Source organism: Eublepharis macularius, chromosome 5 (genome assembly GCF_028583425.1).
Source record: "Eublepharis macularius isolate TG4126 chromosome 5, MPM_Emac_v1.0, whole genome shotgun sequence".
In the NCBI taxonomy this organism is placed as follows: Eukaryota; Metazoa; Chordata; class Lepidosauria; order Squamata; family Eublepharidae; genus Eublepharis; species Eublepharis macularius.
Window position 1 is genome coordinate 31615249 of NC_072794.1, and position 25443 is coordinate 31640691.

Sequence of the window (25443 nt, forward strand, 5' to 3'; positions counted from 1 at the left end):
TGATAAAACAATGGCTGAACACATAGAATCATAGAGTTGGAAGGGGTCTTACAGACCATCTAGTCCTGCCCAATGCAGGAACTGCCTAAAACATCCCCAACAAGTACTCATCCAGCCGCTCCTTGAAGACTGCCAGTGAGGGGGAACCCACCACATCCCTAGGCAGCCGATTGCACTCCTGAATAACTCTTAACATGAAGAAGTTTTTCCTAATGCTCAGCTGGCACCTTCCCTCCTGTAGTTTAAACTCATTATTTTGAGTCCTATCCTCTGATGCCTACAGGAACAGCTCCTTTCCCTCCCCTAAGGGACAGCCTTTTAAATACTTAAAGAGAGCAGTCATGTCTCCCCTCAAATCCCTCAGTCTTTCCTCCTAGGGCTTGGTCTCCAAGCCCTCGATCACCCTGGTAGCTCTCTTCTGCTCCCGTTGTTCACTTCCTTTTTGAAACGAGGCCTCCAGAATGGCACACAGTCCTCCAGGTGGGGCCTGACCAATGCAGTGTATAGTGGGACAACGGCATCCTGTGATCTGGATGTTGTGCCTGTGTGGAGACACCTCAAGATTCCATTTGCCTTTTTTGCTGCTGCATCACACTGACTGCTCCTATTTAGCTTCCCATCCACCTGTATCCCAAGATCTTGTTCACACACACTGCTACCCAGAAGTGTATCCCTCATCCAGTATACATGCTTTACATTTTTGTTACCCAGGTGGAAAGCCTGACACTTACCCATGTTAAATCGCATCTTATTCAGTTCAGCCCACTTGTCCAGTGTGTTCAGATATCATTGAACTCTATCTCTTATCTTCAAGTGTGTTTGCTGCTCCTCCCAGTTTGGTGTCATCTTCAGATTTAATTTCACACCCTCATCCAGATCATTTATAAAAATGTTGAAAAGCACTGGGCCTGGGATCCGAGCTTTGAGCACTCCATTGGACACCTCCCTTCGATTAGACATGATAACATTGACAACTGCTCTTTGGGTGCAGTTATCCAGCCAGTTCCCTATTCATCTAACCATCTTAGAGTCCGGTCCACAATCCTCCAGTTTACCCATCAGAACAGCATGAGGAACCTTGTCAAAAGCTTTACTGAAATCCAGATAAAACTGTATCAGCAGCATTCCCGCGATCCAGTAAGTCTGTTTCTTGGTCATAGAAGGAGATGAGGTTGGTCTAGTAGGACCTATTGGGGACAAATCCTTGCTCACTTCCCCATATCATCATGTTGTCCATCAGATGCTTGCAGATCGACACCTTTAATATCTGCTCCAGTATCTTCCCTGGGACAGAGGTCAGGCTGACTGGCCTGTAGTTCCCAAGATTGTATTTTTCCCCTTTCTTGAAGATTGGGATGACGTTTGCCCTCCTCCAATCTTCTGGCACATCAACTGTCCTCCAAGGGACCTGGAAGATGATCAACAAAGAACCTGCAAGTTCTTTTGAAAGTTGTTTAAGTGTTCTCAGGTGCACCCCATCTGGCCCAGGGGATTTGTATGTATCCAGTGCAGCAATGGATTGAAGTGAGTTTAGGTGGTTTGATTTGTAATGGTTCATATAAAATGTGAAACCATGTTTATTGCTGGAATGGATGGAGGGGAGGCAATCACTCTGGAGAAGGGAGGGAGAATGCACATTCAGCATTCCAGTTGGCTTCCAGTCACTCTGGTTTGCATGGAGACCATATTTGACCAATGTTAGCTACAGTGTGTTCCCTTGTTGTGCTGGTAAAGTAAAACTTGAGGAATTCATGATAACTAAAAAATGTCCCTCTCATTACATGGCGGAACACAGAGTATGGCCTCTGTGTTGCAGGAAGTAGTCTTTCCAGCATTTGATTCTGGTAAACATCAGATGGGGTGGTACATCGCCACCATATCGAGGAGAAGACCAGGCTCTGATGTGGCCTAACCTGTGTGATATGCTGGCTTCTCTGCACACGGGGGTAGGGGTTAAGATCTGGAGGAGCATTCACTCATGTGAGTCTCCACCTTGAAGTGGTACAGTCCAAAGGCAGATCGGTTCACCTCCCTGCTGTTTGTGAAAACAAAGCTTATGGGGTTGCTGTGATTATATTTGGGAAGAGATTTAATTCAGTCAGGTTTTGTTTCTGCCTGCCTCTACCCTGTCATGATTTTTACTCTTCTTGCTTTTCCCTAGCTTGTGACTGTGATCCTGAGGGTTCCCATTCCCTACAGTGTAGAGAAGATGGTCGCTGTGAGTGTAAACAAGGTTTTGTGGGAACTCGCTGTGACCAATGTGAAGAGAACTATTTCTACAACCGATCCTGGCCAGGCTGCCAAGAGTGTCCTGCCTGTTACAGATTGGTGAAAGATAAGGTTGGAAATTGTGTGTTCACACCTTGTTTACTTTGTAAGCAGGGAATCTAGTTGGGATTGGGCTGGGGGGAATTGTATGTCGGCAGCACAAGTAGGTCTGGGGCAATAGGGAATTTTATGATAATGCAACAAATGTAATAATTGCAAATCCACCATTTTTAGGAATATTAGATTTCCAGGCCACCTTTCATGTTGTCCAAACCTCTTTATTCACCCAGATGTTTTAAGTGGAGAAAGCCTTGCTTACATCAGGGTATGTGTATCTGTTTTAGGACTTCGCAAGCACTTGATCTAGGATGGGTTTTTAAAATTTCTTCTTAGCTCTTGTTCTTATTTCTGGTATTGTTTTTGAGCTTTTAACTTTTACCCCATGTCTTTTTGCAAACCAGGAGGTTGCTTTGGAAGCTCTAGCTTCAGGCTCCTTCCTCCTTCCCAAGTGTAATTTCTCCAGCTTTCCCGCCATTAATATCTTGGCTTATACGAGCACCACTGCAAATTTATAGTTTCAAGGAGCATTGTTCATATTAACCAGGGTTTGCGTTGGTGCTCATTTAATGTGCAGTCATGGCCAGTGTAGGGAAAGGAGAGGAGAAGTTGCTCCAGAGGGGTATGGAGCATATGTTCCCAAGGCTAGTTCCCAATTTGCAAACCATTTATTTACTTTCATTTGTTATGTATTTTATTTATAAACCCATCTTTCTCACTGAAATGCATAGCTGGCTACACAGTGTAAGTCAGTGAAGTCAAATAGCATGAGACATCTAATAAGCAATGCAATAGGACTATGATAACAAAAACTAAAGACAACGCAAAGATATTGGATGTCAAACAATGCAGAAAATGGTATTAGATACGTAGAAAACAATGCTGTAAGAGCAGGATAATACATACTGTGGTGGAATGGTCTTGCAAGCCCCATTTCTTTGGAAAAGCCCCTGCTGGCATCCTGTGTCTCTGCCCAGCAAGGAAACCCTTCCTTTTACTCTCGGTGGGTTATCACGTTCATTTGGGGTAGAATCCACTGCCCCCCAAAAATCTGAAATAATGTCTCCTGCAGGACGCATTTGTACATCGAATACCCTATTTGCATTGCAGTTTAAAGAAGCTGCCTACTTGCTGAGTCTCCTGCTTCACTCTTCCTAGCTAGCATGGGGGCGATCTGTGACATTTTGCACTCTGGAGCTTTCACTCCAGAGATAGTAAGTTCACCCTTGTCCCTCCTCTTTGTTACTCTTTAGGAAGTGAGACTGAATAGGCATGGTGTGGGTAGAGACCAGGCTTCAGGCATTCAAATTATAAGAAACTTTAATAAATAACTCAAAAGCTTGCACATGGCCTATACAGCATCTGGCTGAGCAAGAATACAAAGAAAAGGTGAAAACGCACAATCCTTCTAATCCTAAATCTGTACTTATCCTGGTGGTAGAGAGTGTCCTCCAATCACAGCTGACTTATGGTGACCTCTGGTGGGGTTTTCATGGCAAGAGACGTATAAAGGTGGTTTGCCATTGCCTGCCTCTGCAACCCTGGTCTGCGGTGGAGGTCTCCCATTCAATTACTAACCAAGGTCAGCCCTGCTTATCTTCTGAGATCTGATGAGATCAGGCTCACCTATCCAGGTCAGGACCTGTACCTAGCCTAAAAGATGTTATATTAGGATAAGCTAGTAATTCTTAAAGTTGCAACATTTAAATCTCCCATTACCTTAGTTCTCAGAGTTGGGACGTCTCCCATTGTTCCTTGACATGTGGCCAGGATGGGAATCCTCTGAGGAAGGCTTTGTGCTTCATAACTTACACTCATCCAAAGGGAACAGCAAGATGGAAGATATGCAAGAGATCTTTTTTCTCCTGTCCTCTTTGACAGATCTAGGGTCACTCTAGGGTCACTATTGCTCTTCTTAATTAAGAGGAAGAAAAATCTATTTAGCCATTTGACTTTACCAGTCTCAGTCACCAGGTGGGACAAGCTATTAGGGCTTTGAGATGGGAACCCATTTGTTCTTTCTTCAGCCAGAATTATTTGCAGTTGTAAGCACTGAAATACTGGGTGCTTGGGAGGAACAATGGCTTCCTTCCTTGTAGTTTTCCCTTTGCCAGTCTTTTATTAGCCTGAAAAACTTCTGGAGCCTGTGTGGTGTGAACCCCAATTATCAAAATACTGAGGTGAATTCTAGAGTTGGCGGGCACAGATACAGTAAATCGATAATACATACCATACACAGTGGTATAGTCTGTAGTCGTGTTCCCTTCCTGAACCATTCTGTTATAATATAGCCCTGTTAACATTATAGAAATGCTCTCCTGACCAATTCAGTTTCACATAATTTACTAAGTAACAGAAGTGTGGGACCTTCTCAGGCAAGCCATTCCATGTTGGGTGTTGACATTACATCTCTCCTAGATATTTTCTGTACATTGCCTTGAGTTTTCTGGGATGGGCTGTTCATAAGTTTAATGGATTCCTTGCCTCATGAGAATTCTGTGGTAATGATGACCCCAAAACTGTTGTAGCCATGTGGAATCTTACTTTTCCTACACCCACTTGCACAAGGATTGAGTGACACCTACTGGAGTCTTAAATGCTTGGCACCTGACCCATCTTTACTGCCCAGAGACATTTTTCCTCTGCCTTCTCTTCTGTCTGTCCTTACTATTTAGGTGGAGGAACAGCGAGAGAGATTGCAGGAGTTGGAAAATCTTATAGCCAACCTAGGAACAGGGGATGAAACCATAACAGATCAGGCCTTTGAAGACAGATTGAAGGAAGCAGAGAGAGAAGTCATGGACTTGCTTCAGAATGCCCAAAACAGCAAAGGTAGGCAGACGCTCTCGTTATTCCAAGAATACCTTATGCTGTTTATTAGCCCATAAAATGTTTTGTGAGAGGCAGAATTTTTGAAAAAGTTGCATGTGCTCTGGTAGCTTAGGGTGCAGCAGTTTGCAATTCTTTGTCAAGTATACTTTCAGTTTTCCTTATACAAAATGAAAATATTTATACTTTTAAATTACATAGATATGCCAAGTAGTATAGTTTTATATGGTGACTATAAACTATACATTTTATGTAACAGTTTTGATTTGGTAGGAAAGTAAGTATTGCATATATCTCAATTTTTTCCCCCTGAAACAAAATGTGCGTCTCACCCCCTCCCCGCAATTACATAAAAATTTCTGAAATTTTTACATCTCTATCCAGATGTAGATCAGGGCTTGATGGATCGTCTCCATGAGATCAACAGAACCCTGTCTGGCCAGCTTGGCCGGTTAAGGAACATCCAGAAGACAGTGGCAGATACAGAAAACCTTGCTGAACAAGCCCGCAGCCGTGTGGATGACACAGCAGAGCTGATCAAAACTGCTTCAGATAAGCTGTCGAAAGCATCAGCAGCAGTTGCCAAAGTGGTGAGTGGGTTTTGTGCTTGGTTCTGAAATTTCCTACTACCTGGTTGGAATAGACATGACTACTTACGTATGCTGACGTTCCATAAAAAAACATTGGCTTGTTTGCTTTTCTTAAAGCTAGTTTCTGTATGCTTGGAAAAGTGTAAGCAATGCCTAGTGAAATCTCAAAGCCCAGGTAGATTGCCAGGTAACATTTCCGCCAGTCAGGTTATGGTTTGCTGCTGTCCATACCTAGTAGAACCAAAATAAATGATGCAATGGTACACAATTCAGAATAAATGATATAAAACGAGCAATCGGGAAAATCACTTAGTTTGCAAGATTTGACTTTTCTGGGCACAGATTTTGGATTTCCTTGGTGCCTCATTTTTAAGCAGTTCAGAATATACACGATGCCAAAAATAATCTGGTTTGCAGTAGAATAGCTTCTGCCTAAGGTTGCAGTCCTGTCTGTTCTGAACTTGAAGTGATTCCCTATTCAGCAGCGCTTTCTTCAGAATACCCACCCAGAGGCTTGGGTTGCAGGTATCTTTTCTTCCTCTGATCTTTTTCTTCAGTAAAGGCACAGCATAGCAGCATAATTTGAATATATAGAAAGAACAGTCTTGAACTTGAAACCCCCCTTTTTAAAAAGATACAGGACAACATTGAAAGGCAGTGTCGATCCCCCCCCCCTTCAATTGAGGCTCACTGTTTGAAATAATTGTTTAGTATGAAGCAACTATGCCTTATTGATCAATGGCAAGATTTCTTGTGATCTGCTTTGTGAGCGGAGTCTGAGTTGAAGGTCAAGATCACCCCCCCTCAGTGCCCACCCTTGCAAGTGCTCCGTCTGGTAAATCCTATTGCTGCATTTCAATGGCCCCTTTCATACCCGGAGATGCCAAACTCGCAGGGAGACTTCAGCAAGCTCTCCTCCACCCATCCTCCCAGTTTGCAATACGTTGATCAGGAAGATCAACGGGAAGGGTGGGAAGGGAAGTGCTGCCAGAGTGCATGACTGAAACAGGGACTGGGAGTTGCGGGATCAGAGAAAGACGAAGGACTGGCCGTAGTGGAGCTGGACTGGGAAGATGGAGTGAGGGGTGGGGTGGAGGAAAAAAAGCACCCTCACCCGAAGACCTTCCCACAGCAAGGCCAAGAGCTGGAAATAAGAGGCTTCTTTCAGTCTCTTGAAAGCAGCAGAAGCCAAAAGCACAATCCCAAATCCTTCCACACACTTTCCCACTCGAATCCCAGCAACAGGTCTTCCTCCCTCTCCCTCTGTCTACTGGGACTGAAACACGAGGCAGAGAGAGGTGCCTTTTATAAAGAACGCTGACATAGAGCAGAACAGGAGGTCTGTGGGTGGCTGACGGTCCTGCCTAACAGGGTTTGGAGGAGTGAGATTGGTGTCTCCATGGGTACAGAAGGCCCACCTCCTTGGTTGCCTAGGGGACTGACACACACACACCCCAGCTCCTGGCTGTATAGGGCAGAATGGAAGCTCTCCAGATGGCTAGGAGAGCTGTCAATCAAGGGTAAGTGGACTATGATTGGGGTTTCCAATGGCAACAAAAGGCCTGGGCCCATGGATCGGCGCCAGCCTGTCTGAAATTATGAATCGTTCATGAAGCTAACAAAACAGGCCAAAAAGTCGTGAATTTCGTGATAACGACGGCCCCACAAAACGCTGTTTCGCAACACATGAAATGGCCCCTTTCGTGACAAAATTTGCTTCATATTTCGATTCATGGTAAATTACCATGAGTTTTTTGAAGAAAAACTTACAGTAATTTTTTCTGATGTAAATTATATTTTTAAGTTTGATGAACCTAGGTTTCATTATTTTTAATATATCTGATTTTTGTGCCTTGAAGTTAATATTCCTGGCTGTGCTTTTATTTTGAAACTTGTAATTATTTTCAGTCAAAAGCAATAAAGACTCTGAACACCTTCCAGATAGAAAGTCAAACAGGTTCTCCCCCCACCCCAGCCCCGTGGCCACTCAGCATTCACTTATGGCTAGATCTAGTGCAAGAATAAACTTTAAATGTATGAACAACAGTTGCTTATATTTTAAATTCTTCATAGTCTGTGTATACAGTCCCACTTAGGGCTTCTACACCTGTGCAGAAGCAGCTTGGGAATATTTTAGAGCTCTAGCCCAAAAAAATCGACAGTCAGATCTATTCCCCAGAGAGAAATCATGGTTTCCCCATGCATACTTTTAAGGGGGAAGAATAAGCACCCTTCTAATTCAATTGTCTTCTGAAATCTTTCTTAGAAGCCAGTATACTTTAAGTGTTCCAAATCCCTGTTGCTTGCACGTTTCATTTTCCCTGTTGAGTTGAAGATGTTACAGCTCTTCAAAGTGCATTTGGTTCCTTTTACAGACTATTCCTTCACCAGACGTGATCGGCGACCCCAACAATATGACTACCCTGGTAGAAGAGGCCCGTCAACTAGCTCAACGGTGAGGCTCATAGCATTCTTATGCACAGAGTGCATGGTGGGGAGATACTCTGCTTTAATCCCAGCTGTATCTGTGTTGAGGCACTGTCTAGTGATGCAGAGTTTCATCTTTTCTCCCCCCTTCACATAATTTTGCTTTCTTCCTCCCCCCACACTCATATCTCCAAGAATACCCCCCTCATTTTAATTGCTCAGCCTGTTCCATAGAATCTTTGTGTTTATTATTTCCCCTCCCCTCTCGTGTGCGGCACTCTATGTGCTTACCCTCTCCAAAATCTTCGCCTTTGCTCACTCCTGCCAGCTCTCCTTCTGCCCTAAAGAAGCATGTTCAGCAGTGGGAAGAGTGACACCATAGTGGAGTGATTGCAACACATGCTCCTGTTCTTACTGCATTGCATTCTGATTGTATTCAAGTAACAGGGGGCCACTCCTGAGACATTTTTCTTCACCAAAGTACAAAATGCACAGTGTACATGAACGGGCTGTGTAGGTTATGGGAGAGGGGCTATGCAAGAGCAGCTTTTCTCTTTTTAAAATCCATAGCATGCATTGGCAGATTTAAATCCCCCCTTGCATTTTATTTTAAAGGGAAAATGCAGTCAAAAGCTCAATGAATTACATCTGGTATGAATATACTCTGGCATATTTCTTCCCAAATATAAAATGCCTTGTAAGAAGCAATTGCAAAGAGATGCACCTTCATTCTGCAGGGTGGCTTTGTTCTAATCCCTTTGCTCCAGTCCACTCCAGTAACATTTGCTCTCCAAGTAGGTCATCCATGTGTCTAGTCATCTGATAACATTTGGTTGTATCGTCTAGTTCTAAACATGGTTCTCTTTTTTTCCTTCCTCCACCCTTTCTACAGTTTGATAGTCTGTTCCACTAATTCTGTTTGAGCAGTCTTCTTAATTAACAGGAAGGAGACTTTCTGTGAGACCTTGAGTGGGAATCCTTATCCTAATACTTCCCATCAGGCAGAGCGCAGCCACGTACCAAATTTGACATTTAAATCACTGATGGCCAACTTTTGTTGCTGGCAGCTGGAGCATATGGCACTCTTGGAGAGAAACAGAAGCCCCAGGGGACCTTATTGTGGCATAGTGCTCTTGCTTGCTTCTGTTGGGTGGCTTGTATGCTCCCCAGCTCCCTAGCTCAATAAGACAAAATTATTAACTACAGAGGATTGCCTACCTTGTGCTTAGTTTGTTAGTGTGCTTGCCAGAAAGGGTTCTACAGACTGGTTTTCAGTTGGGCTGTCTTGGCTGTATGCTTGGACACAGTCCATGCAATGTTCTGTAAACCAGAGAACGTCTTACTGGCTTGGTTCCTACTACCGCACTGAGTAAAGTTGGAAGCCTTCCTCCAACTTAAAGAGTCTTCTCCTCCAACATAAAACGTTCTTCCTTCAACAGGAGTCACTTAGGCTGAGAAATGTTCTCCAGCCTAAGGTAAGATGCATGTTCAGGAACAATGCCTTTTGTTTAGACCTCCAGTAAGGATGCTTGGAAGTAAACTGTTTTCCTAATAGCTTTACTTTTCCTCTTATTATGCCAGACACAAACAAGAAGCGGATGACATTGTGCGCATAGCCAAAGAAGCAAATGATACATCGACACAGGCATATAAATTGCTCTTGGATACACTGGCAGGAGAGAATCAAACAGCGAATGACATCAGTGACCTTAACAGAAAGTAAGTCTGGCGTGGGAAGTATACAGATGATGATGTTTTAAGTGAAGTCTGTAATCTTACATTTTAAAAAATTATAAACTTCAATTATGTTGCCCAGTATAGTTCACAATATTTATTTTAAAGATTTCTATCTCGTAACCTCCAGAGTATCCTTGAGGCAGCTGACAGAATTACACTTTATTATTTGTTTCATTTTAAGTTTGTGTATGTGTGTAAAGAATTAAAATAAATTAAAATTCAGTAAACTAAAATAGTCATCAGTAGCATGTTAGACTAGCAGCCAATAAAATGATAGTGAAACAGGGAAAGAATAGGACAAGAGGAGATAATCATCAGTTAAAAGCGTTCATTAATTATTTGGCCTGGCAATTAATAAACAAAATATCTACAGCAGAAATACTCATTTTTCTTAGAGCAGAATTTGGATCCAATAGCACCTGAAAGACCAACTAGTTTTCCAGGTATCAGCTTTCAAGAGTCAAAGCTCCCCTAGTTCATATGCTGGAAATCGAGTTGGTCTTTAAGGTGCTATTGGATCCAAATTTTGCTCTTCTACTTCAGACTAACATGGCTACCCATGTGAAACTTGATTGCTCTCTCTGCCTGAAAGCACTAAAACCAACAAACAACATATCCTTTTGCAATAAATGGTAGTTTTAAAGGGGATGATAACTAGCAGTACCAAAATGGAAGCCAGATCTTTACCCTTTACCCTTAGCATTTATGAATAACCTTCCTAAATCAAAGAACCAGCTAACAAAAACATAAAAAGGCGGAAAGGTGCAGGGTGAATCTGTTTCATGACTGTTCTATAGTGTGTGCACTTTACTGATCTCACTCTGGTACCAATCTCAGCAGGATCTCCCTAACAGATGTGAAGTAGCAGGAGAAGATGCTACTTCATGCATGAACTAAACAATTTAGGACTTCAGAGGGCTAGCATCTTTTTAATTGGACCCAGAAGTAAATAGAGCAATTCAGAAACTCAAAAGCATACTACTACTGTGTATTCAATAACCATTTACATGTACTTAGCATTCTGACAGTGTTCAAGGAATTCTACATACATTCTTAGAGATCTTCAAGCTAGGTCAGTATTATTATTCTCATATTGGAGTGGGAGAGAGCATGCTGAGGGAGAAAATGGTTTGCCCATGGGCACTTGGAAAATACATGGCAGTGGTAAGGCTTTAACCAGGGGATTCCTGATTCAGAGCTCTGCCTTCCAGGCACTACATTACACTGCTGCAGAATATACTTACATTCATTTTAGTTCATTTTTATCCTGCCCTTCTTCCATGGAGCTCAGGACAGCGTACATTGGTCTTCCCTACTCTATTTTCTCAGGACAGCGTACATTGGTCTTCCCTACTCTATTTTCTCAGGACAACGTACATTGGTCTTCCCTACTCTATTTTCTCAGGACAGCGTACATTGGTCTTCCTTACTCTATTTTCTCAGGACAGCGTACATTGGTCTTCCTTACTCTATTTTCTCAGGACAGCGTACATTGGTCTTCCCTACTCTATTTTCTCAGGACAGCGTACATTGGTCTTCCCTACTCTATTTTCTCAGGACAGCGTACATTGGTCTTCCTTACTCTATTTTCTCAGGACAGCGTACATTGGTCTTCCTTACTCTGTTTTCTCTAGGCTGAGCTGAGAATGTGACTGGCCCAAGGTAAGCAAGCAAGCTTTGTGGCAGAGTAGAGGTTTTGAACCAGGCGCTCCCAGGTGCCAGTCCAACACTTCAAGCATTACACCAAGCTGGTTCAGAAACATTTGAAATACAGGAGCCAGAAGCAAAAGTCCCTTTCAGCCAGTAGACTTGGGACAACTAAAGACTTTTTTTTTAAAAAATGTACATTTAAAAATGGAGTGTGTGAATGTGACAGATACTGTCTTCAGCATTGAATCACAGTAGCCTCACAACTGCAAACAAGGCTGCAAGATTTAAAAAAGTGATATTAGAATGCTAAAAAGCACAGAATACAAAACATTTTAACTGGGTGTTGAAAAATATAAAGTACATAGTGTTATCAAGATTTAAAACTCGAGACCTTTCTCACCCATGGTAAGACCAGTGAGCCAGATTAATGGGATTATCTTTTTTTTTTTTTTTTTAGGTATAATCAAGCAAAAGACATTTCCCGAGACCTGGAAAAGCAAGCTAACAAGGTCCATGCTGAAGCAGAGGAAGCTGGAAACAAAGCTCTGCAGATCTATGCTAATCTCTCCAGTCTACCCGTTGTGGATACAGAAGGCTTAGAGGTGTGTTGTGTTAGGATGTCTTGCATATTCAGGCATTGTGGCAGTGGAGGCCTTAAAATGATAGTGGCTTGGATCCTGCCTGAAGTCTCCACAGGCAGAAGTCCCTCAAAGACCCCTCAAAATGCTACTCCTGGGGTATAGGGTGACCCCAGGAATAGCACAAGGGGAGTCAAAGGTCTGCCTCAGAAGTGGAGAATTGGTGAAAATCACCTCCTCCTTCTTTATGTGACATTTTTAGGCAAGATCCAAGGCTATAAAATGGTAGTAACATTTTGTAGATAACACTAAAAACAGAGATTGAAGCTTTCAGCTTTACCTTTGGCATAATTGGTTGAAAGCTTCCTAAGGCAGCCATTTTAACAAACCCGAGTAAACAGCATTAACAGGAAGGGAAGCCTTTTGCTTTCTTGTAAACACATCCCTGTGTCTAAAATATTTAAAAGTCTACCCAAGAACATTTGAAAATGTGAAAAGGCTATGATTAATGACAAGCCCTGAATCCAAGTTCCTTGCTGGGGAGTTTACTCTCTCTTTCAATGGTCATCTTCTTGTATCCTTGTCTGGTGTCCAGAGATGCAGAGAACCATGGGAAAAGTAGTCCCAATAGTTATGAGCACCTCTGGATACTGCTGTGCGTGCTTGTGTCAGCATCCTAAGTCTAACAGAGACTCTACTGCAACATCCAGTGTAATGCATAAGCTAGGGAGAAGGAAGAGGCTTAAATAGCGAAATTCAGTAGGGGCGCAGTGGAGGTTAAGCAAAGTAATGTGCATTCCCTGAGTTATGTCCAAAGCACATGGCAGGAGGGGAGAGGATTCTACCCATCATATAAGGATTTTCAGGATGTGCTGCACATAGCACAGTAGGCTGTGATCTTCCAAAGCAGGGGTCTTCAGCCTTTTCTGATCCCCTGGGACCCACCTTTTATCCCCAGGAGGCATGTGACCCACTGAGCTGCGAGCATATCACAGGAAATAACATGACAAAACAGTTACCTGACACTAGAGTCATATGATAGGAAAAGAACGAGCCCTGCATTTGCTCAAAAGACAGTCCATCCTCTTCATCTCTCTATCCTCCTTGTCCTCTCAGCTTGCATGCAGAGAGAGCCAGGATGTTGTTCCATGCATATGCACACTAACAACAAAAAGATGACTCTGTAGAGGCTTTCAGCCCAGCAGGTGGTGCTCCCCTAGGTTTGAAGACCGTTGCTCTAAAAGGTGGAGGGATTTAGTTTGTCTAATAATATGTTAGGTTTCTGATTTCTCTTTCTTGAAAACGTAGCTGTGCTATCCCAGTGTAATCTTCCAAATGTTTGTTTTTCTTCCTTTTTTTAAAAAAAAATCCATGTACAGAAAGAAGCAAAGAAGATTAAGGAGGAAGCCAAAGAACTAGATCAGCTAATTAACAGGAAGCTGAAGAATTATGAGGACCTTATCGAAGACATGAAAGGGAAAGAGCAGGAAGTGAAAAACCTTTTGGAGAAAGGAAAGACTGAACAGCAGGTCAGTTGTATCAGTGATGGAAGCCATAAAATATACCATTGCCGAGGTTATGCAGTTTGAGCAGTCTTGCATTTCTGACAGCCTGTTAACTTTGCAGAGGCATGGAGGCCAGATGTTCAGAACTCTTCAACAGTGTTGTTGAAGATAATGAATTCATGATGGGGGGGATATTTGCTGTGCCTGATTTGGAGGGCCAAGTGAGCTTCATCGCAGGGGGGAGAACTGGGTTGGGCTGTAACCCAGGATAAATGACCAGAAGATAAAGATGTGAAAGGGAAGGACAGGGCTGAAGGATTAAAAGGAGAAACAACAAAATGGAGATGGAAGGGCTTGTCGCTCAGCGACAGAGTACCTGCTTTGCATGCAGAAAATACCAGGCTCAGTTTCCAGTTAAGGGGATTGGGTGGTATTTTTTTTTTAATTTCTTTATTGGAAAAATTGTATTGTGAAAAACTCACTACAGAAGGTGACAAAATTCCACAATCAAGTTGCATAAAAATATACATTGCGTTATACCAATCTTAATTAAGTTAACAAAATATAGTTAAAATAATGATGATTGCGAAAGGAATATAGCGAAACCTCGTTCTTTAAAAGTTTTTCCGATACCGGGTACCACTTATTCAGGAAATTTGACTCTGACATAGGATACTCTCCTAACATCTGCTATTTTGTTGAAGGTTATATAATCCCACAGGCACATGTACCACTCCTTTATCTCTGGTAACTGGGGGGCCTTCCAATGAGAGGCGGTTACTTTTTTAGCTACCAATAGTAGCGTTACCATTAAATTTTTTCTGTATATTAGGGATGTCTAAATAAAGGGATTGGATAGTAGATAATGTAAGAGACCTTGATGTGAAATCCTGGAAAGCCACTACTGCCAGTCAGACTACAGAGTACTGACTTTGATAAACCAATGGTCTGATCCAATTTAAGGCATCTTTAATTAGATTGGCTGATGTCCCAAGCTTTGAGACCCTTTCAGAAGCATCATAAAACCTGCCTTTGGGGGCTTTTGTAAATATCACCGAAATAGATGAAGTCATGCTTTATTTTGCTTTTAGAAGCTGCTTGCATGCCTTTGCAGAGGTTGTAAATTGGAATAAGCCTTGCATATTTGATCGCTGAAGTGTGGCTAGATGGCTAGGCATTTGTGAAAAGGAAGGGAGCGTATGCTGACGTACTGGTGTGTTTGCATAGACCGCTGATCAGCTGCTAGCTCGAGCAGATGCTGCCAAAGCGCTGGCCGAAGAAGCAGCCAGGAAGGGGAACAGCACACTCCAGGAGGCCAAAGACATTCTTGGCAATTTGAAAGGTAGGTGGGTGTGACTTCTTGTTGAGTCATCTGTAGCTTGATATACTACCCTGTTTCCTTGCTGGGGAGTATTAGGAATGAATTGAAAACAAAATAGTCAATATTATACTACTCTTGTAATATTATAGTACTCTTGTATAAATCAACGGCGCAGCCTCATTTTATTTATTATTTTTATTTAAGTCATTTATAGTTCATCTTTCTCACTGAGACTCAAGGTGGATTACATAGTGTGAGATTACGGCAGTCAGTATCAAGGACATTTCAATAAACAATTCTATAGGGTAAATAAATGCAAGTTTACAAAAACATAGCATTAGCAAAAAATCCAATACAGAGTTGAAGAAATGCTGAAACAGGGCATAAGCAATTCTAGGACTGAATTAGACTACATAGAACTACCCAATAGGGTCATATTTAAAGCAATGGGTAGTACATAGAAGCACATACTTAAAGCAACAGGTAGTACATAAGGCAACATAGCGGTGAAGTTTGTAGTCCTAACTTGTTAGTGAAGCATCCCTTTGACACCACCTCCCTATAATACTTATCTGAGTAAAAAGCCATTTTGAATAATCCAGTTTTGCATTGTTTGCAGAAAGCCAGGAGAGTGGGGGCTCTCCTGATCTCAGGCAGGCCGTTCTGTAGGACAGGGGCTACCACAGAGAAGGCACAGATAATGGACAGCTGATATTTCACCCCTGTGCAAGTTGGCACTTGCAGGAGACCCTGTACAGATGAGCGAAGCTGCCATGTAGGAACATAGGGAGAGAGGTGGTCCTATAAGTATGCTGGACCAAGGCCATTAAGAGTTCTGTATGTGTTAGCCAATACCTTGATTGATGGATTGATTAGATTTTTAGCCCTCCTCCCCACAAGCAGGCTCAGGGTGGGTTACAATCATAAATAAGGTACAATAGATAAAATCAATAAAATAACGTCTCAGTGCAAACATGAATATCAGCATTCCAGATGGGGCACCCTTCCCCCTTTCCCTGCCCACCATACACAAGGTAAGAAAAAGGTGGAGGTGTGAGTTGGTGAAACTCTAACTCCTAAGGCATGGCGGGGGGGGGGGGCAGATGGACCTTGAACTGAGCATGGTAACTGATAGGTAGCCAATGGAGTGACTGCAGGATGGGAGTGATATTCATGCTCCTGTTCACTCCTGATAACAGCCGAGCCACAGCGTTTTGCACCAACTGGAGTCTCCTAGTTAACTTAGACGGGAGACCTATGTACAGTGCATTACAATAGTCAAGTCTTGATGCTACCATAGCATGATCCAAGTAGTCAAATCAGCACTGTCAAGGTAGGAATCCATCTTCCAGGCAAGAGTGAGGTTGTAGAAAGCATTTTTAGCAGCCACCTTAACTTGCTTTTCTAGCAATAGCGCTGGATCCAATATGACCCGTAGGCTTTTAACTGATCTGCAGGGGTCAGACAAACTCTGTCGAAAGTGGGGAGTACAATGTCCTTTAGGATTTCTGCCTTCCCAACAAGCATCACATCTGTCTTGTCTGGGTTCAGTTTCAATTTGTTCATTTTCATCCATTTGATCACAGCTGTCAGTGATCGAAGATTTCTACTGCAACCTGTGGGGACTTGGGTAGTGAGATATAGAGTTGGGTGTCATCTGCATATTGATGACATCCCACTCCATAGCTGCGAATGGGTTCTCCTAAAGGCTTTACATAGAGGTTGGATAACATTGGAGATAGGATTGCGCCCTGTGGAACCCTGCAAGATATTTCCCATTCTGGAGATAGCAGTGTGCAATTCTGGTCACCATATCTCAAAAAACGACTTTGCGGAGCTGGAAAAAGTACAGAAGAGGGTAACCAGAGGCTCAGCAGTTAGATATTGAAGGAGGGCAAACCTCCCCCTCTACCTGGAGATGGCCTCTAAGCTAAGTTACTTGTCCCTGAATTAATAAAACTTAACCCTAGATGTCACTGAGAGAATCCTGTGGTCTGGGCTGTACCATTTCAAATGGTCAGAGGGATGGGACACTCACATGGTTTCCCAGTGCTTTGGAAAGCAAGTCAGGACATTCTAGACTAGCCTTCCTAACATAATGTTTCTGTGTGGAGGAAATTCAGTCTGTGAGCGCCTCCACTTGAAATGCAATGCATCTGTTTGGCCACACTGTTGAAAATGGCACTGGACTAGATGAGCTTATGGTCTGATCCAGTGTGGCTCTCTTGCTCTTCCAGACTTTGACAAGCGTGTCAACGATAACAAGACAGCGGCTGAGGATGCCTTGAAAAAGATTCCTGCCATTACCCAGACCATCGCAGAGGCCAACAATAAGACACGGCAAGCTGAGCTGGCACTGGGCAACGCTGCTGCTGATGCCAGGGAAGCAAAGAACAGAGCAGATGATGCTGAGAAAATTGCCAATTCTGTACAGAAAGTGAGTCAAGAAAAGTACTGGGGCGGGGGAGAGATAATGGTAGAGCACATGTTTTGTGTGTAGATGGTCCCAGGTTCTGTCTCTAGCATTTCCAAGTAGAGGATCTTAGATGGTCAAGTTAAGGGTAAGACCTCTGCGTGGAGAACTGCTACCAGTTTGAGTAAGCAATTCCAGCGGTCTGGTGTAGGAGAGTTTCTGATCATTGTGCCCAGTTTATTCACTTGCTAGGTTTTTTTCTGCCAATCCCCAGAATGCCGCAACAGCGAAGGCAGATGCTGACAAGACCTTCTCAACTGTCACCGAGCTGGACAAAGAAATGGATGACATGTTACAGCAGCTGCATGAAGCAGAGACAGAGCTGAGGAAGAAACAGGAAAGTGCAGACCAAGATATGATGATGGCAGGAATGGTGAGTGTGTTACTTTTTTTTTTAAGGTTTATTTTTATTGACATTTCAGGGCTTCCTCCAGTATAGGTTACATTGCATATTTTGTGTATATATGTAAAAGACCTGCTCTTACGAGTACGTTTATCGCTTTTCAAAAAAGAAAAATAGCAGTACAGGGCTGGATTTCATCATAGCAGTCCCTCACCAGTTAAGAACCATTTTTGTTTCTCTTCCACCCTCAAACCTTTCATTATCCAGCCAAAATGGCCCAGGATGGCTTTTACACACAGGCATGCATCGTGTTATAATGCCTTCAGGGTCTAGCATCTATTGCAAATTGAACACCACAGATTGAATTGTTAATGAAATTTTCAGATTGCCTATACCTTTCAGCGTGGGTGGCCTGGGCATACTTTTGCAAATCTTTGGGCCACGTGTGTTCTAACTGGACTCATGCATTTCTTTGCATTTTGCCCTTTGATACCACAGGCTTCGCAAGCTGCTCAGGAAGCAGAAGACAATGCAAGGAAAGCCAAGAACTCTGTGAACAGCTTGCTCAATATGATCAATGACCTTCTTGGGAAATTAGGTACGTGTCCTCTTCTTGGGTCGCTGCTGTTGTAGAGTTCCACCCCTCTCAGCCTGAATGGGGTAGGCATATAGCTAGGGTGTATTGCCTGATGATAATCTTTTTTTTCTGCCGATGACTATCTGGTGCTCCATTAACTTTGAACCAGCTTATATCTTCCAGTGAATGGATGCTGACAGTCACCCGTGGTAATAAACACCAAAGAACAGTGTAGTGAAGCCAAAATTGCAAAATGCTAATAAGCGCCACACAAACAAATTACGGATATTTGAAATACATAAATTCATACCATCATAATGTGATTCCAGATTACATGATATATAATTGCCTGTTTTAGAACCATGTATATTTCCAAATATTGTTATCACCAACTGTTTTCACATACTAATTGTTTTCACAACTGTTTAAAACTATATTAACATAAGATTATAACCATCAGACTCCAGTTTCACTAACCTGCATTTGCTATTAAAACAGCAAAGAATATTTTTCACATTGTAACTAGTCCTCAATCTTATGTTAATGCATGTCGTTTGGACATATATGTATATGTCATTTGGATTCCCACTTTGATTAAATGAATCGATATATTTCAAATAACCACAAATTGTTTACAGCGTTGTACTTACTATCATTTTGTAATTTTGACAGTCACACATGAACAATTGACAATCATAGAAAAAACTGAATATTCACAACCTACGATATATCCATGTTGAATGTTGATCACTTTAAATGTAATTAACTGTATTCACCAATGTTTGCCTCAAATAGAGGTAAGAAATGTTTTGGGACATTCTTGAATCTGGAGTTGTCAGTCCATGTCAACATTCAGCTGAATTTTCGAAATTGTCAGTAGACTGCATAGGTAAAGCTCTTCGTGAAGATAGGTTAGGGGTGTTGAATGCTTGAATATTCTCTAACAATAACAAAAAAGTATATTCTCTGCATGAAGAAAACTAGCATGCGTGTGAGAGAGATGTTCACCTACCTTCTTCCCTGTCACACTATTTTTCCCTGTGCAAGGATTTTTGCTTTGTGCTTTTTTCTTGAATGAGTAGTCATATTTTCTACCACCATTTCCAACATGCTGAAGTGGGTCCAGTCCAGGAAATTTTTAATATTGTTAATATGAATCAATCAACCCACAATCCTGCATATTCTTCTAAAGAACAAGAAGTTCATTCCTCCATCATGTGACTTTAGATATGATTATGAGGGCATTTCAACAGCAGTTTGCAATATAACACAACCTACTGTTTTGGGGTGGGGGGAGGTGAAGAATTACAATGAGTTAACACAGGTCTCTTCCATACATCAAAGCAGTTCTTTGGATATCCTAGAGCTGCACCCTCTCCTCCTCCCTTGTCCCCTACAGGTTCCCCAATGTTCCATATATTCTAGGGGGATCAAGACACAGAGACCAGGAGGGGACCGCACAGGCAAAGAGCGCCCTGCCCCTCCTTGCACAGTATACTTGTTTGCTGCACTGTTGCCCTCGCACCCAGTTTGGAAACATCCTCATTTAAATCCTTCACAATCCACTTTGTTTTTTGCTATCCTGAATAGTTTGATGTCATCTGCAAACTTGTCCACTTTGCTTGTCACCTCTGAATAGCACAGACTGCAATACTATCGCTTGCTTTCCACCACTGTGAGGACTGTCCATTTACACTTACTCTCTGCTTCCTTTTTAATTAGTTTCCAGTCCCTAAGAAGGACTCATTCTCTCATCCCATCAACTTATTGTTGTACAGCTGTTGCCTTCTGTGATAAAGATGGAAATGTTACGCTGCAGTCTTGCCTGTATAGCAGCTTGTAAGAATGGCCCATGAGAGAAATTGTATAGGTTTATTTGTGAAAGCTGTGAATGCTCCTAAGTATGTGCTACGTACAAAAGTCAACAAGCAAATGGTTACATGGAAAATGTAGATAATGGAAAATTACTCAAGTCATACATAGTTCATACTGCACTGTCAGAAGATACTTCTCTACAGATATTGTATGTAAAGCCTGTTTTAAAATAGCCAAAATCATTGTTGAGTAATAGTCAAATACGCACAGTACTAATATTTTTTAACTTTACGATACATTAATTCACAAGCGTATACTTTAGGAAATCTTGGATTGAGTACGAACTTTTGAGAATGGGTGGAAGTGTTCAGATTTAGTTATATTTTCAACAACTACTTGGATCTCAGATTAAAAATTTGGAATTAAACAATTTAGAGGAGTTGTTTCATGTCCTAGTTAGAGCTAATTTGTTATACTGGGAAATGGCAAGAGTACGAATGTCATTTTTATCCGGTAATTAATCCAGTCTCTTTCCATTCTGTAGTGGTTTGTGAATGGAATTCCATTCTGTCACAAACAACTGCATATTAAATGTCTTTCTTATTCTCTGTGTTGCTTGTTTTGCAGGGGATCTAGAGACTGTGGACTTGAGTAAACTGGAGGAAATTGAACGTACCTTAAATACTGCCCAGAAACAGATGAGGGACAACGATCTGGACAGGAAAGTGTCTGATCTAGAAAAGGCTGCTGAGAAGCAGGCCAGCGCCATTGCCGAATACAACAGGGACATTGACACCATCTTGAAAGACATTTCCAATCTAGAGGACATCAAGAACACATTGCCAACAGGCTGCTTTAACACCCCATCCATTGAGAAACCCTAAGGGTGTGCTAAGGGCAGGGGGGCATCCCCTCAGTGACTGGTGGAGCAGATCTTTGGCCGTGGCGTGCCTTAATTCCTAAAATTACCTTCTTCAGGACCCCCACCACATCTCCTGATATAGCTCTCAGTTGTTGTTTCCCAAAGAGGGGGTGGGTGGGAAGCAAACTTCTGAATGAAAAGCAAATTAAGAATCTGTCTTTTGGGTATCATCAAAAGGGTTTTGAGACATAGCTATATATAATTTTCCTACTCAGACACACTCCACTTGATCCCTCTTTCTTGGAAAACACTCTCCTTCTAATTTACACAATGATGTGAAATACTCTAGACTGTTGTACTGAACTGTAGAAGTGGTCATGGGAAACGGTGGGGGTGCAAACAAGCTTTCCCCCCCTTCATTCCTTTCTTCTGTCCTGTATCTCCCTCACCTTTTCTATCTCCACTAATTCTGTTTTCTTTTTTTTTTCTATGAAGGAAAAGGTTTGGCTACCAAAGTGTTCAATACTAATGGCCAGCATAGCCACATTTTGTAAGAAGCATCAGTGGCCTTCACAATAGCCACACATTAAAGAGAATAAAAAGCCAGCCATAACTGGCCAATAAAATTACCATTTTTGGTAGCCAGTTGCCAATTTTTTTAAGAACCTTTCTAACGTGCAATATGTATATCCCGTTCCTAGGACACAGCTTCTCAGAAACAACTTTTGGTTAGTCAAGGGGAAGGAGTGGTGTATTAGGTCTCCACGGTGCTATGTCTTGGCCTGTGTTCTTTGGCCTGTGAGAACAAAGGCAGACGCTGAATTCCTCAAGATGGGAAGATCTGTTTGTGTTCAGGATTATTCCTTTCACCAGCCAGTCACTAGGAATCTCTTCCAGGGACAACTGGATTAATATTAAGATTCTCTCTCAGAATCAAACTTTAAAAAAACATTTTTTTGGAAGAAATCAACCACCCAGAGAGAACTTCTATTTTTTAGTCTTCCCTGGGAACTTTGAAATCAGCATAATCTGATGGTAGAAAACAGGCCAAGATGTCTTTCCAGTCCTCTCTTCCCTGGAAGTTGGCTGGCGTTTCTTTCACCATGGCAGGCTTATCTTTTTGTATGCTGGAAGAGAAATTCCAAAATACAGTTAGCCCATTTTGGGGAGGGGGAGAAGGACACTAGGCTTAATTCTAGGGATAAGTAATTCCTCAAAGATTGCAGTATTTACGAACAGAGCTGTTTGCTGATCAGCATGAATTTCTGCCTTCCTTGAGAATCCCTCCCCTGCTTTTCACATTTGCTTACCTTCTTAGTTTAAGGAGAAGACAGCTCCGTTCTTTCTCCGCACCCATTTAACTAGAGGAAGTTGTCTGCCTCTAGTTTCCTTATTAGTTTGATCTGATGCTTCCACTCCACCCCCTGCCTTTTGAGATCCATGTATACCTGCCCTTAAACACTATGCAACTTTGTACGTTTGCGTAGAGGGGAAGAAATTTATTATCTGACACACACACTGGTGCTATTAATTATTTCAAATTTATATTTTTGTGTGAATGTGGGTATTTTTGTGTTTTTTTTAATCATGATTATAGTGTGCGGAAAAGTCTATTCCCCTCCTCTTAATTCCTCCATGTAAATAGGCTTGGTCTTGTTTCTAGAGTGGCACTGTTCTCCTCTATACTTAACCATCACAATACATGCACCCTGTCCTTCTTATTACTCCCTTTTTGGGGGTGGGGTGGGTGTTCAGGTATTTTCCCTGCTCAGCCACTTCTTTGCACACTCATGTTGCCAATTAACAATACTGTGTGTGTGTTAACACCAGCCTAGTTGTGTAGCAAGCCAGCACGGCTTGCCCAAAAGATTCAGATGGCGTTCACTTGTGTAGAACTAGCCATTGGGTCTTTTCACTCAGTATTTTGCATTCCAGGATTCTACCTGAGGTGTGATCAGGAGCAAGGCTTCAGGCTTTTGTGGTCTTTCCTTCACTGTCAGTGGAAATGAAATTGTGAAAAAAGGAATCCTGAATTCAGATAAATTAATATTTTCTCCAGTTTGCTTGCTACCTTTCCACCTATGATGAGAGGAACAGTGGAAAATGCATACAAGCCTGAGGCCCATTCGCAACATAGTCCTGAGGGGCAAAATACTGCGTGCACATGCCTTCTGTTTCTGGTTGGCTTAGATCCACTGAAGCGTTTCTGCTTTCCAAAGTATTTCAAGACATGGAATGTGGCTTTCTCACCTCCATCTTTCCCACTGTAACTTAAAATGTCCTCCCTGGAGGACTGGGAACCCCCAACAGCAACATTTGGGACGGCATCAGGAGGGCAAAGCCTTAAAAGTCACATTCTTCAGGCAAAAGTCTTTCCATCTGCAGAAATTCTCTAGTGGATCCAAGTCATTACGTTTTAACAGATTTAATTTTATAAATTGTAGTGGACTTTTTACTGGGCTTGTCAGGCAACTATATCCTTGGACTAGTTCTCACTGTAATGGTAAACCTGTGACTGAGCGGTACTGCTTTAGACAGACAAGGTTTGAACCAGTGTGGCGTGGTGGTTAGAGTGTTGGACTAGTACTGAAACCTAGGTTCAAATCCTCACTTAGCTATGTAATTGACTGGGTGACCTTGGGCCAGTCACACTCAGCCAAACCTACCTCACAGGGTTGTTGTGAGGAGAAAATGGAAGGGTGGAGAATTAGATACGATGCCCAGAGGTCCCTGGAGACAAGGGAGGAATAAAAAAAGTGAGATAAATGCTCCTCCATGCACAAAAAGATACCCTCCATAGAAAAGTAGATGTCAGGCACAAAGATTCTTGACATGCTAATTTTCTTTGATCAGGGAAGAGCATTCAGTCCTGGGAACCCCCCTGCACAGTCTCAAGTAATGCAGCCCAGATGCAGGTTTTTCCACCTCAGTAGCAAAGAGGCCAGGGAGAGGTATGGGCCTAATCTTTCTTCCCTCCTTTGACCCAAATGACTTCTCCACAGTTTACATGAAACCAACTTGCCTACATACAACCCTGAAGCCATTTACTGGAAATGACCTTTTGTTGTGGCATATCACGCTCTGACACTTCAGTATTTTTCATCTGGCTGAACCAGTCAGATGGCTGCATTCTAACTATAATCACCTCTCCGTCACAGAAGAGGGATTCGTTCACTTTTGCGTGCTTTTGGCCTAACGGTTCCCTGCCTTTCTTAATATTTCCCCTTTTTTCCCTGCAAAACTGGTTTAACAGATTTTAATTTTTTTTAAATAAATAAAAGATCTTTATAAGAATTCTCTTAATTACAAATACTGTGTTAACAGCCATTATCACATTTGTTAGAGGTCCAAGTTATTTCTTTTACATAGCGAAAAGGACACAACCGCTGCTCGCAGAAATACACAGCCAGGAGACACCCCTTTGAAGAGTTCCCCTCGTTTTATTTTTATTCTTGACTGTGAGCACCTCCCTATGTGCCTTTACTCCCTCCCCCCCTTAAATCTGTGGTCTTGCTGTCGGGGGGCAGTGAACGGCAACAACAAATGCAACACAGCAGTTTTTATGTATAAAACAGTATTTCTTATTTATAATAAAGTCTGAATATTTGTAACCCCTTATATTGCTAGTTTGTTGCGCATTTACTGGGGGAGGGAAGATCGTTAACTGACACCCTTCAGTCATATGTACTGCTTGTTCAAGGCCAGAGGTCCCCAGTCTTACTGATCTTGTAAATATATCTGCAATTTTGAGAGAGGAGTGGATGTCACCACAGAACGGTAGGAATGTGTGGATTTGAGCCCTACTTTGTCTTCCCTGAGCATCTCCCATAAATAGAGTCTGGCAAGAGATATTTTATTAACATTTTCTGTTGTGGCTAGAGTGGTGGGGGTAAGAACGGGAGAGCTAAGGAGATAAAATTTCAGGGAACCCTCTTTGCCCTGTGGGGGCTTATGAAGTCAAGCTATTTATTTTCATCTGTTGGGTTGATCCTTAAGGTGAGAGGCACCTAGAGGGAAACTCGAGGGGGGGGGCCTCTGGTGGCTCTCAGAAGCTGTGATTGTGGCTTTTGTGGGGGTCTCATAGATAAAGGAGCTCTTGTGCATAGCTACTCTACAGTGTCTTGAGAACTCCATCTAAAGCTACAATTCATTTTAAAAATCTGCTGTTCTAAATCTTACCCCCTTCAGAACTTAACTTTCTAAATGCCTTAACCATCCCTTACTTGAAGAAATGGAGGAGACTGGGTTTAAAATCTGTAACATTCTCCAAACTCAGTTTGTGGCTTTTGATTACGTTTCAGGGTTTTATTAATAGATGATTTTCTGAAGGAACAATATTCCAACACCGTGGACAAAAGTTAGAAAAAACTTACTGGGAATTCTTTAAGTTTAGAGGGATCAAAATCCACAG

The 25443-nt window shown here is 42.2% G+C and overlaps 1 protein-coding gene across 1 annotated transcript in view; it reads left to right on the forward strand.

Moving 5' to 3' along the window:
* The window catches only part of LAMC1 (laminin subunit gamma 1), a 145716-nt gene extending 121066 nt beyond the window's left edge, over window positions 1-24650 (forward strand). Inside the window, exons 18-29 of the mRNA XM_054980341.1 lie at window positions 2162-2340; window positions 5001-5157; window positions 5539-5744; window positions 8120-8199; window positions 9753-9890; window positions 12016-12160; window positions 13516-13665; window positions 14869-14983; window positions 17200-17399; window positions 17650-17808; window positions 18277-18376; window positions 20798-24650. Of these exons, the coding sequence (XP_054836316.1) occupies window positions 2162-2340; window positions 5001-5157; window positions 5539-5744; window positions 8120-8199; window positions 9753-9890; window positions 12016-12160; window positions 13516-13665; window positions 14869-14983; window positions 17200-17399; window positions 17650-17808; window positions 18277-18376; window positions 20798-21054 (1886 nt within the window). The 3' untranslated portion in view covers window positions 21055-24650. The remainder of the gene's footprint in view (window positions 1-2161; window positions 2341-5000; window positions 5158-5538; window positions 5745-8119; window positions 8200-9752; window positions 9891-12015; window positions 12161-13515; window positions 13666-14868; window positions 14984-17199; window positions 17400-17649; window positions 17809-18276; window positions 18377-20797) is intronic.
* The last annotated feature ends 793 nt before the right edge of the window (window positions 24651-25443 follow it).